General features: G+C 31.6%; 2 protein-coding genes across 2 annotated transcripts; one reads left to right on the forward strand and one right to left on the reverse strand.

The window, feature by feature from the left end:
* The first annotated feature begins 442 nt into the window (after window positions 1-442).
* On the forward strand, window positions 443-1,418 carry LOC123213431 (photosynthetic NDH subunit of lumenal location 2, chloroplastic). Its single transcript, XM_044632867.1, has 2 exons — window positions 443-1,049; window positions 1,218-1,418. The coding sequence occupies exons 1-2, from the start codon at window positions 564-566 to the stop codon at window positions 1,314-1,316; spliced, it is 585 nt and encodes a 194-aa protein (XP_044488802.1). The 5' UTR covers window positions 443-563; the 3' UTR covers window positions 1,317-1,418.
* A 6-nt stretch (window positions 1,419-1,424) lies between these two features.
* On the reverse strand, window positions 1,425-2,292 carry LOC123213432 (casparian strip membrane protein 3-like). The gene is made up of 3 exons (XM_044632868.1): window positions 2,052-2,292; window positions 1,841-1,964; window positions 1,425-1,706 (listed from the first exon to the last, which is right to left on the reverse strand). The coding sequence occupies exons 1-3, from the start codon at window positions 2,276-2,278 to the stop codon at window positions 1,485-1,487; spliced, it is 573 nt and encodes a 190-aa protein (XP_044488803.1). The 5' UTR covers window positions 2,279-2,292; the 3' UTR covers window positions 1,425-1,484.
* Window positions 2,293-13,291: the final 10,999 nt, after the last annotated feature.

The raw sequence follows: 13,291 nt of genomic DNA on the forward strand, positions 1-13,291 counted from the left end.
GGAATTGTTTGATTAACATATTTAAAATTATTTTTTATTTTTTAGAGTTATTTTTATTTTCATAAATTGAAATATATGTTTTAAAGAAACAAATATATTTGATTATTATTGATAATTGTACAAAGTTATTTTCATTGAAGTTGATATAGTTTATATTAAAAAAAAGTATTAAGTAATTAATATTATTTAAAAAATTTATAATAATTTAATAATAAACTAAACTAAATGATTGAATCAATCAAATTATGAACTAATAAGACAACTAATTTAACTATCAATAACATTAACCCTAACAAAAACCCATTGGTCACAAATTGAAGCATGACCACTCATTCCTTTGCACTTCAAAAAATATTTCAGTAACTTCGATACTGAATCACAACCACACAAATGGCGGATTAAAGAGTGCAACTTCGGAAGCATCTGATCTCAAACTAAATAGTTAACAAAGTGCCACTTGGGAACAAGCTAAGGTCCAACTTGACAACCTGCCAAAACCAATTTCACCAATACGATCTTATTTTCAATGATTTTACTTCTATAAAATTTTATCCAAAACCATCATGAGCATCACTAACACCACTGCCCTCCTCCGTGTCCACAACATCACCACCACTTCATCCCACACCAAACTCTTGTTTCCAGTAACCAGAGCTATATCTTCAGCTAAAGAATCTCAAACCGTGACAAATCGGAGAAAGTTTGTGACAATATTGTTAGCAACTTCACTGGCACTTGGGCTGCAGGGCGTTGGCGTTCCTCTGGCACTAGCTGAGAATTGGGGGACACGTTCGTTTATAAAGGAGAGATTTTTCCAACCAGGGCTATCACCGGAAGATGCAGTGGCAAGAATCAAGCAGACAAGGGAAGGGTTGCATAGCATGCGGGAGATGCTAGACCGCATGGTATGGGGGTATGTCATGAAGTATATTCGGTTGAAGTCAGCTTATCTTTCTGAGGATTTGAAGAACGCCATGACTACGTTGCCACAGGAGCTCAGGAAGGAGTATGTGAGTATAGCCAATGAATTGATTGATAACATTGCTGAGGTATGGCCTTAATTTACAAGTCTTTCGATAGAAATTTATATATTTTTTTCTTTTTTTACTGAAATTAGTATTTTCCGAATCACATTTTGTTATATGTCCCAATGGGAGGAGAGTTTCTTCTTCTTCCTCTTTTTTTTTTTTTTCTGATTGTATTTTATTTTTTTCCAGTTTGACTATTATGTTCGTACGCCCAAGGTCTACGAATCATACCTATACTACGAGAAGACATTGAAAAATCTAGATGATATTGTGGCAATGTTCACTTAGTGGAAGGCTTATGATCTGAATGTTCTATGTTATTGAGGCTTGAATCTTCACAACAATATTGTTATTTTATCTGTTTCTATAATTAATTTTGTTCTCCAGTAATTTCTGAATTTGTATGGCGTTGTAAATAAGTGATTATTTGATCTTCTTTGCAAAACATACAATCATCTAGCCAGCTGCACGATAGATGGATACAGCTGATATAATGATTATGAAAAAGAGTAGAACTGCAGCACCAAAAGACCCAATTAAAGATCCGGAGATACGTTGACAGAAAGACTTGAACTGTTGGCAAATTGCTAGCCAGTTAGCGTTGGAGTTACCATGGTGTGCTAAGTAGACAATGGCTGTTGCTGAAGAAGCTCCGGCAATGATAAGAGCCAGCATTACCTACACAAATTTCAGTTAATCTACTTCACTAGAATAATGACTTGATAAATTACGTGTACATTATTAAAGCTAACTTAAAAATCAAAGAGAGAAACGAAAGAAAAATACAATAAGGATGGAATTAGATTGTGTACCGTGTCAAAGACTAGACAGATGATTCTACTAATTTTAGCTGATGGCCTGATAATGTGGAAGATAGATAATGGCAGAAAAAGAACCAGATATCCGCCCACAATTGAGTTCGCTATCACGAAGAACCTGCGGTGGGTTTTAATATATTATAATAATGTCAAATTCACTTTCTTCGCAATTGAGTTCATCATAATTTAATTAGTAATGACTTACGTGAGTGTAGGAAGATCATTGTACTGGGCTCTAAAGATGAACTGAGAGAAAATTGGAAGTGTCTGCTCAGTAGTAGCCATGACAACAGCACTAGCAAGTGTACCAACTGTGGCGATAATTCTTAGAATAAGGTCAAGTATGGAGATCCCTCTGCTCAACCCCACTGATGGGTCTGCATTATTGTCCCTGCTAGAAACTTGAACTGCCTCAACTGCTCCCCCCTTCATGGTTATGGGTGAAATTGTTTGGGAAATCTGAAATAAATGCTGACATTTATAAAAGGAATGAACCAATGGGGAACAATGGAAGTGGTATTCGGTTAATTTGCTAAGCTCAACCGAGTAGAGACGATATTGCTTACCCAAGCTAAGATGGAGTTTTTCTACCTGCTATTGTTTGCACTCACATTTGGTTGGTAATTGCATTTTTCACATTGTGTTGTGATATTATTTAGTGGGCTGTAGCATCAACTAAATTCATTAATAACTAACTAAAGATACTTTAGTAGGTTGAAATTGGACAACATAAAAATCAATTTTAATCTGGCCTTAGAGAATAAAAACATTTGTCCTAGGTTGATTTTATATATAATGGTTGTGCCTGACAACCGTCAGCGTACTATATATATTTCTGCAAACACGGCATTCACAATTATTTTTCGAGATAAATGACAATCAATCTCCTAGTGTGTATTGTAATTTGAGAATACATTCTCATTAAAAAATTTAATGGTTTTCAAAGACCTATGCTTCCTGCAAGCATTTATATACTTACATTCAAGTAAATATGAGGGGTTCAGTGGTTGGATTTGTGACTATGCATATACATCCATGCGCCATTTCTGTTTGTAACCTCCAAATGAAGCTGTTTGAGTTATTAGCACAAACTTCTAAATTCTTAATTAGAAAAGCGATATTCTCCAAACCCATTGAATTATTAGCAGGTAAAGCATATATAACTCTTATTAGTTCGCAGATTGTCCAAGACATACTGCCAATTACAAAGGAGTTAAGATCTTGCCACACTACAGAAGTTTCACATTTTCTATTGAGGGAACGTCTTTGCACGCTCTGAAAGTATAATTATAATTAATGCATACATACAGTCAAAATCAAACACCACGTTACAAAGGGTTCAAACAATTGAATTTAATATCATTAACTAAATATATAGGACATGTCATAACATCATAATCTATTACAAATTAAGCTGTCATTTATACATCTTCTTGAAATATATACAGCTCCAAAACATAAACCAGATGAAATTGTATTATAAAACATTCTGAAAAGTCATTCACGAGGGATTTCAAAATTAATCCACCCTCCTAGGTATTTAACCATGTATATATTAGAAGGATTTACTTTTTATTTCTAATTTCTGGCTTCTATCAGGAGGAACAAATGCATAAAACAAAGTTAAATCAAAAGGAGAAAACTTACTTTCATATCATCAGCGGCTGTAATAAGATTATCCATCTTATCTTCTTCACGGACATTCAACAGTATTATCATCTATAGATCTAACATGTGAATATGACACTGAAATGTAGCCACAGACAACTTAACGGTTTCTCAATCTCTCAATAATGAAATAAAAAAGAAAAAAGTTGTTCTATGAAGATTTATTAATTAAGAAAGTCTGCCGGCAAGTCATCCTTGGCTGCACCCCATTATTCATCTCCAAATGCAAGACCATAGGTGAAGGCATTTTGGAAAACTTTCTCTAACTTTATGCCTAAATAACTTCTTGTTGATATGTGTATGAATGAATATGCATAAAAGGAATGAAGGTCGATTTAATAACCAATGAAATAATGTGGTTGACATATAAAGGCTTCACGGAATCAAACTTTATTGAAGATCTACGCCATCACTAAAGGTTTTGGCGTCTCCAGATAAAGGCTTTAAAATGCAAATTAGCAAGTTTTGAAATCATACCCAATCAATATCATATCAATTAGCCAAGTTCAATTCAAAGGATGGAGAAGAGGATCTTATCAGTTGCAGTAAATCACACAAGTAAGAAATTCTAGGCATTGTTATTGACTTGTTCTAGTCAAAAGAATCAAACATTGTGGTAGTTACTAGTAATGGGTCAAATTGTAAGATTGATGGTCCAATCCAAGATGATGTAATGTGATCTCGTGATTATGCAAAAATGGATATGGTTATGATTATAGCCATTGCTGACATTACATTTTTCTCTCAATTTCCAATCTTTTTACTTGATGAGTTCAGCCATTCCATTTTTTCTGCCCTCTTTTGAGGTGCATTAAAAACTACACAGCTTTTCCGTTACTGGATTATTTCAACTTGTAATCTTTTCCCCCATACGCATCAATAAAGCTCTGAAATTGAATTATCTACTCATGTAAAACTTCAACTGGTTTGAGTTAAAAGTTTTATTGTCTTTCATTCATACAATATCATCCCTCTATCAAATTATAAGTTCAAAAAGCAAATATAAAAATAAAACCACAGAAATAAAAACAACCCTTTAAAATAATTAATTCATACATATAATGCAACCAAACAACACAAATCCATTATTGAGCTTATAATCACTAGCAATAACTTGAAGGAAAAAAATAATTCTATATGTGATTTTAAGCAATTAAAAAATTAGAAAAATTGAGATATAATATTGAGAAATTAAAAAAAGAACTTTACATTTTTATGTTACTATAAATATAATAAACAATTTTATTGCAAAATAAAAAAATAACTTAATTTTACATGATATTTTTCAAATGTTTGTAACGTCATGTATTCTAATGTTTTTCCATTAAACTATCTTTTACTTTTAAAATGTATTTCATCTTTGTCATAGTATGAATTGGATAAATATATACTAAGGTGTCAAAAATATATGATCAGAATATAAAAAATTAAAGGGTAAGTTAATATTTATTATAAGGTGAAATTTGTAACCATAAGAATTACTAAAAATTGGAATTTTGTTTAGTGCAATCATAAGGTGGATAATACCACTAACAATAAAAATGTTGGAAACAAACCTGAATTTCAATTTGAAACTCGTTCAGAAAACTATAATGGGGTTGAATTCAATTTGAATTATATGAGTTTAGATTGAACAAGTCAATTTCGAACCAAGAATTGAACTCATTTTTATATATGAGCAAATTTCAAATTAATTCAAACATTTGAAATCTAGTTAACTCAAATTGAATCTTAAGTTAAATTATTTTCAAGATAAATTAGAATATCAACTTATAGATCTCAAAGTGATCTTAAGTTGAACCTTGTTTAAATTTGACTCAGATTAAATTCGAGCCTAGTTATAAAATCTGATGTAATGTGTTACACCCATAACAATTCAAGAATAAAATACTTCCTTAAACTAACAGTTAGTAGTAAATTCGGTTAGATGACATAAAAAGTGTTAATAAACAAAAATACCCTCTAATAAGAAAAAAATTTTAAATTTGCTAGTAGCTATGTTGTAACCTCTCCTAACCATTGGGTGTGTTACAGAAAAACGGCATGAGTTCCCCTATTTTAGAGGGCCCGGGGAATATTTTTCTCTTTTTCATTATGCCCTGTAACACTCCCAATTTGTAATTCACACAAACCAGTCCTACCAATCGACTGGATTTTCATCACATAATCATAATAAATAAAATAAGTACATAATAATAACTATCATAAAAAAAATTATCACCCACAGAAACTTTATAACTAATTTTCCAAACTAGTCATATATATATATATATATTACATATACATCATAACATTTAAGTCAACAAAATTATGATGCCTTCCTCCCTTAGCCTCATGTCTCATTAGTGCTCCCCGGGAACCTTTGCTGCATTTCTTTACCTGTAAAATATTAAATTAAATGGAATGAGCGACTATGGCTCAGTAAGAAAATCATACTCAACACTTAAAGCATTTTATACTAGTATTAATCTTTTCTAATCTTTTTCATACTCAGCGTGTCTGAACTATTTATAACAAAATAATTGACACAGAACACGCATTTAACACATATCATTATTCTTTTCTTTCACACATTTATTCATTTTCTTATTATCCAAATATGATTCACTCATTATGATTTATGCATGTATGAGTGTCATGACATTTCTATTTTCTGATCGTACATCTTTCTCAACTCTTTATCAGCCACACAGGCTTGTATGCATAATTCTAATGCAAATGACTTTCATAAAATATTTACTAATTTGTTTCTCTCTCTTTCTCATTGACTGGTCTAGACTACATATGACAGTACTTGCAGTCACCATACAAAGTATAATTCTCTCTTACACGCATATTTTTTTTTCTTTGCTGTCCACACAGTACAGTTAATATTTTTCTTTTGCTGTCCACACAGTACAACTGATATTTTTCTTTTGCTGTCCACACAGTACCGCTGATCTTTTTCTTTGCTGTCCACACAGTACAACTGATATTTTTTTTCTTTGCTGTCCACACAGTACAGTTGGTTGTCCACACAGTACAACCGATTATTTTATTTGCTGTCCACACAGTACAGCTGGCGTGTAAGGATTTTTAGTATGTTTTCTGCTTTCCTGTATCATATGAGTCATTATAAAACTAAAAATACTTGTTTTCCATTTTCTAAAAGCATGCATGACTTAGAAAATATTTTTCCTCTTTCTTTATTTTTTCTAAATCATGCATATGTTATGATTCCTCATGTATGCACATATAACCATAATATGAAATATGCGCATTTGTTATTTTCCCTTATTCTTTTCATTCCTTCTCAAACATCATGTTATTTTCTCATGCATTTATATATAAATATATATCATGTCTCAAATTAATTTCAATTATATAATATAGGCTTAATATAAGGGTTATTTCACATAACATGCACATAATTAAACAACATTAACCTATATCGCATAAAATGACATTTTTGCCCTTATGGCCAAAATTACCTTTTTACCCTTATGGCCAAAAATTACATCATGAATCCTAATGAATTTCTTTATCCTTTTAAGCATAAATCATATTAATTCTAATCCCTTACACACTTATATAAGTAAAGGTTATTTAAATAACCTAACTCAAATTTACTTCAAGTATGTAAAGTATGAAATTCTTACCTTTTCTTTGCCAAATAGGTGATTTAAGCTTATTCACCTTCTTTTCTTCTTCTTAGCAACCTTAATCAACCAAAAATATAATCATCCATCAAAACCCTAAACTTGACATATCTTAAAAATTAAATTTCTTACCTTAGAACTGATCAGAATTGACAGATCTACACTTTTTATAACTGGAGCCTCTGAAAATTAGGTGGTTTAACTAGGTTTTTGGACAAATTTTGGTTAAGGGAAAAAGCTTAGCTATAAAGAATGGAGGTCTCGGCTAAAATGAAAAAGGAAGTGAATAGCATAAGTTTATAAGCCTTTTGGACCATTTTGCCCTTAACCTTTTCCATAAATTACTATTTTATCCTTAGCCAATTACCAAAAACCCTTAGCACCACCCTATAATTTCAAGTGTGCCCTTCAATTTTAATTCCCACTTTGTCCCTTGAATCTTTATAAAATGACCATTTTACCCCCTTTGAAAAATATTGCTCATTTAGTAGTTTTCTATGATTCTTTTGCAATTTCTTTACACAACAAGTTATAAAATCAACTCGTAATTTTGGAAGTGGAGTTTACTGATACACCTGAATTCAGATGTTACATATGTCAATTAAAGGTTGTATAACCTGCGACTAGATACTTCATCTATTCAATAATCATCTAGGATGTAGGTAAAGCATCTGCTAGTCGAAGACAACGAGAGGAACTTGCTATTAAACATATTAACATAAAAATAAATCTCTATAGTCATACTTGAATTAGAAATGCTGAGATATTGTATTTGTATGTACTTTGACCTCTTTGTCTTATAAATATAAGGGATCACCATAGAGATAAATGCATTAAAGAAATACAAGAAAGATCTAACTTGAAAATAAGTGATTATAGGTTAGTCCAACCCTCTATCGGGGATATGAAAAAAACTTTGTTGGAATATTCTCCTCAGTGAACAATAATATAACCATATATATAGGTTTCTAATTAGCATACCATACCATGTTAAAACTTAGTTGTGTTCAATCCACTCACATGCCTTTTATTTATTATTTTTATTATAGTAGATAATAATGGCATACTATTAATTCTAGCCACTGTTATTGTACCCTCTTTTGTGCAATGCTCAAAATTATGTATATTAATTGGTGATGAGAAATCGCAATAATATTTTAGTGATAAAAAAATGGGCCCTAAAAATTACAAACATTTGCATAACATCAATCTTTGACATATCAGTCTTTATAGATGGCACAAAGGAGCCCTAGATAACAATACCTTTGAAGAATTTGGGACCAACCAAGGAGCATCCAACCTTGTCATTGAAAATTAATTGGTCCCAATAGTTGAAACCCTACAACTAACATCTAATATTGCTACACTACTAAATGTGATAAGTTGGAGTTCATGCTCTATGGCTAATCTTCTTGACGATATAAATCTATAAAATGCAATATTTAAATATTCAAGTGACACTTTTTATCTATAAGTACCTACGTTTACAAATATGCTTTGATAAATGTCCTTAGATTGGCATAATTGTTATGAGAAGATAAACATGTAACTTGATCTTCACGCCCTTATGAGCATATATGGTGGTCAATTTAAAAGTATCTGCAGCCAAGTATTATTCTAACCTCTGAAATAAATAATGTTGTAAGGTTATCATAATGTTAAACAACCCTATTAAAAGGTAGTGATAAATCTCACATATCGAGATTTTTAGTCGTAGCACATGAGTGCATGTCCACTGAACTAACCTACCAAAAGGATTTCACATAGATGACAACGCTAGTGTTTGTGAAACATATCCTTTTAAAGGACAATAATGCATGTGATTCTTAGACTTGGATCGGCAAAACAGTTTATACACCAATCAGTATAGTTTGATAGTAGTCTAACATAACATTTTTTGAAGGGTTATTAGAAAGGTTGTGTTTGACTATGTTGAGAAGTGTAGAAAGATTATGGTGGATAAAAAAAAAAAATTCATCACTCTTGTGTATAAGATTAGATATCTTAGTACATTGTTTAGTATTGTAATGTACTAAAATTTATAGCCATAATAGGATAAGGTTGGTGCCCGATCTAATATTAACATAATCGTTGATTGACTAATCAAACATTTATATCAAGGATAAATGAGGTCGACACTACTTCCGTGCCTCAACCTTGATAGAATATTGTAACACTCATAGGTATGTCTAAGGTTATTTTTGTCTTTTTGCTTGAGTTGATTAATTATGTATGAGAATTTATCTTGCATGAAATTTTGGATGCACGAGCATGTAGGGAGGTTACATGCCCGTATGTGACCTGACAAAGGGTAAAATGGTCTTTTTTATGTGATATATTTATTTGACTAAGTTTGGAAATGATACACACTCGTGCATGGGCTATACATGCCCATGTATTGTCAACAAATTTGAATTTTAAATAAGGATGTATTTCACAAGAATTTTGGAACTTGGTTTTATTGAGTAACGACACACGTTCGTGTATTGTCGCTTGGAGAGAAAATAAAAAGGATCGCATTTGCCTTCAATTCATAATTTTACCCTATTCTCTACAACCAAAACAAAGAGAAAATGTGAGGTTTGAGTGCTTGGAGGTTGTGGATGGAAAACTTGGTAATACATTGAATTTGGATTGATGATCAAATATATTTAATCAGTATGAAATGCCTTGTTGCTTGAATATGTGTCTATGCTTGAAGACGATTTAGGGTATAATTGAATTTTATAGGATGAATTAATGGATGTTGATTTTTGGGTTGTGGATTGTTTATAAGTGTATGTTGTTTTTATAGCAGTTAATGTTATAGACTCCTAATAATTATCTTGGATTAGATATAAGGCTTGATGATTTAGCATTTATATGAGTGCGTAGTGTTGTATGTGGATGTGTGGTTGATGTGTTGGGAGAATGTTATATCCCTTAACAATTTTTTAATTGTTATCAAATTTCATGAAGAGATAGATGTTTAGCTTATATTGTGTAGAGTATAGTATCACATTTTGAGGAGGTTAGAGGATTGGAAAATGCAAAGGAGTATTTACCAAATTCTGGGAAAATAACACTACATGCTTGTGTATGTCTGCATACATGGTTGTGTGTCTATCGGGTGGCATACATGTGCAATACTAGTCGTGCATGTGTCTTGATGTGTGTTTGTAGAGACCCATGCACCCATTAAATTTTAGTTGTGCATAGATTGTAAATGCATATATATATATAGAATACAAAAAACACTAGTTGCTTTATCTTTTTTTTCTCCTTCCATGAGCACAAGTCCATCCAACCAAGGAACCCAAGCAACCCCTTTGCATAGATAACGTTTTTTCTTAAACCACGTGATGTTTTGAATAAGCCATCAATGCAGGTATTAATTCTAGAACACCTTATGAGTGTTTTTATATTTCATAGGTTTTATAGTTAAAATGCATATCTTGGTTTAGGTTTTTAGGATTGTTTGTTTTCTATAAATTTTTAAATTCCACTACACTACCGGTTATTACCACCCTAAAAGCCCTATAGTGGTATTAGAACTCTTGTTTAACATAATTTTCATGAAAATGATACCTCTAGTTAGTTTGATTGATTTTTATATGTTGATAGCATGTAATTAAGATTAATTAGAATTGAATAAAATTGGTAAAGATGATTTGCAATCGTGTTGTTGTATGATTTGTTGAGTATAATGAACAACCTAAACTATGTTAAATTATTGAGTGATAATTCTTGAATTTTTGTTTGAGTTTTGTTAATATATGTAGGTTTCAAAAGGGTTAAATACCATAAATTTCACGTTATTGCATGAAATCGCCCTTGAATCGTGTTATTGCATGATCTGAAGGTTGTCGTTGGAGTAGGTATATTGTATTCTCTCACTTTGGCAAATTTGTTTGCTTAAAGGTGAAGGTTTTTGGATTTCTTTGTCACTGGAAAATCCAGAAATCAAGTTTTGGAAAAACTTACCATGCACAACTGAGAACAAATCATGCATGGTGGGTGTCGGGTGCATACCACTTGGCACCACATGGTAGTGTTAGGTAGGCACTCTTTGGCACCATGCCATGGTGCCTTTAGTAGATTTCAACCAAGTCCACTGTCTTCTAACCATGCTCTTCAGTCATGCATCATTATAGAATTTTAGTGAATTTTAAAAACATGGTTGGACATTTTACCTATATGCCCAGTAAAGTTGAAAATATCAATTTACTCCTAGTTTGCTGAATTGGGACTTAATTGAGAAATTCTTGAGCTTTGAGATTGAATTATGATTTTACAAAACATTAGGGACCAAAATGTAATTGACACTTGGAATAATAATAATTAAAATTTAATTTTAATTGGTATGTATATGTATAGATGTATGTATGCATGTTGCCTAGTATACAACCAATAGACTATGTGAATGTTTTTTTAATTCATTTTTTTGGGTTGTAATTCCTAAATACGACCTACACGCCTTGTTTTTATCCTTTTTCTTCTTTTATATTAGGTTGTTTTTATTTTTTTAGAATTATGCAATTAGGAAAAAAAACCTTGTAATAATTGAAAACTGGAGATGAAAGAACAAGCGCAAAGAGCCTGAAGGTGAAGATTCACCCAGGTTGACTAGTCAAACTCCTGTTGGCTTAAGGGGTTTAAAATTAGTTATGGTTGTGTAGGGTTTTATTTGTACGTTGTAGAATGTATATGTAGATTTTATTTTACAAATATCACCTAACACGTAGCTTAAATTATGATGAGACTAATTAGTTAAACCATCAATTTAAATATTAAATCTAATACTTATTTGGTGTCTTCTAATATGACGCCTTAATTAAGCCCTTGTTCATTGAAACTTTATTTGCCAGAGCGAAGGGTATACTTTTACCAGGTAGAAAATTATGAGATAATTATATCGGGTTCAACTTAAATAATGTATTTTGTTTGTTCGCCAAAGTGAAGATGAAGTATATTAGAGGCATGAGTAGGGAATGCATTTGTCGATGTGAGGAGATATGTAGTATTTACCTTACTAATACCGAGACTTACATTTAAGGTCTCATGATTTGTTAGGGTAACACCTGGCTTGAGATCATGTGCTTTTAGTGATTAATTTGAAATTCACCTATTCAATTAATTCGAACTTGTTCACTAAAGCGAAAGGGAGAATTAATATGATAAAATCTTAGTCCACTAAGAAATTCAATAAAACTTCCTAAGTTCAATAGTGACGGTTATTGGCTTGAGGAGGATAGTGGGAGCATTTTAATTAATTAAATTTGTAATTAAAATTAATATTAATAATTAAATAAAATTACTAATTTTTTTTATTATCTCTTATGCTCAAAAGTAACAAATCTTTTATTGATCAACCATAGTCTCCATGTATCTCTTGATATGGTCGATCATTATCTTTATAGTTACTCTAATTACGACGACACATTAGATAATATCAAACCATGCCGATCCTCACATGAGACGGTCTGACAACCTCAAGTCAAAGGATAACAAGCACCCACGATGTTGAGATGATTTATTCTATAGACATTAGAACAACCATCCATATGAATATCCTCCGGTCAGGTCAGTTTGATGAACATGTATACAATATGCACCTATATGTTGCACCAAGTTGTTTACAATAGCTTCAACATGTGAAAACTATTGCCACTTTTAGTGGGGTCGCTTAACACTATGATAATCCTATCATCATTATACGTGCCTTTATTCATTACAATGTTAGGATTACAAACATTTCTAGAATGGCCACGTAATGTATAAATAAGGTTATCACGATTAGTCATCTAATCCTCTTGTCACAGTTCTACCATTTTAAAGGCATATTATTCATACAGTCATATAAATAGTCAACACATGAATTGAATAACAAACAATCCTTTTATTAATTATTAATATAAAATTATATCCACAAATGTCAAATTTCATCGATTTTGGGGTACCTACTCTAACAATCTCCCACTTACACTATAGCCAATCAGTTATATATCTAATATCGAACTCAGCTACATGTCTATCATGCTTTTACTGTGAAAAAGACTTTGTTAGTGAGTCAGCCAAATTGTCGTTTGTATCAATCCTTGCTATTTGTATGTCACCTTATTAAATTATCTCTCAAATTATTTGATCTCATTCAAGATGT

Source organism: Mangifera indica, chromosome 4 (assembly GCF_011075055.1).
Source record: "Mangifera indica cultivar Alphonso chromosome 4, CATAS_Mindica_2.1, whole genome shotgun sequence".
NCBI classification, from domain to species: domain Eukaryota; kingdom Viridiplantae; phylum Streptophyta; class Magnoliopsida; order Sapindales; family Anacardiaceae; genus Mangifera; species Mangifera indica.

Excerpts from the sequence above, each read along its gene's own strand:
- LOC123213432 (XM_044632868.1), bottom strand. The coding sequence starts at position 2,278 with ATGAAGGGGGGAGCAGTTGAGGCAGTTCAAGTTTCTAGCAGGGACAAT. Across the intron at positions 1,965-2,051 it reads AATGATCTTCCTACACTCAC|GTTCTTCGTGATAGCGAACT; the intron begins GTAAGTCATTAC and ends AACCCACCGCAG. Across the intron at positions 1,707-1,840 it reads TCTGTCTAGTCTTTGACACG|GTAATGCTGGCTCTTATCAT; the intron begins GTACACAATCTA and ends AAATTTGTGTAG.
- LOC123213431 (XM_044632867.1), top strand. The coding sequence starts at position 564 with ATGAGCATCACTAACACCACTGCCCTCCTCCGTGTCCACAACATCACC. Across the intron at positions 1,050-1,217 it reads TGATTGATAACATTGCTGAG|TTTGACTATTATGTTCGTAC; the intron begins GTATGGCCTTAA and ends ATTTTTTTCCAG.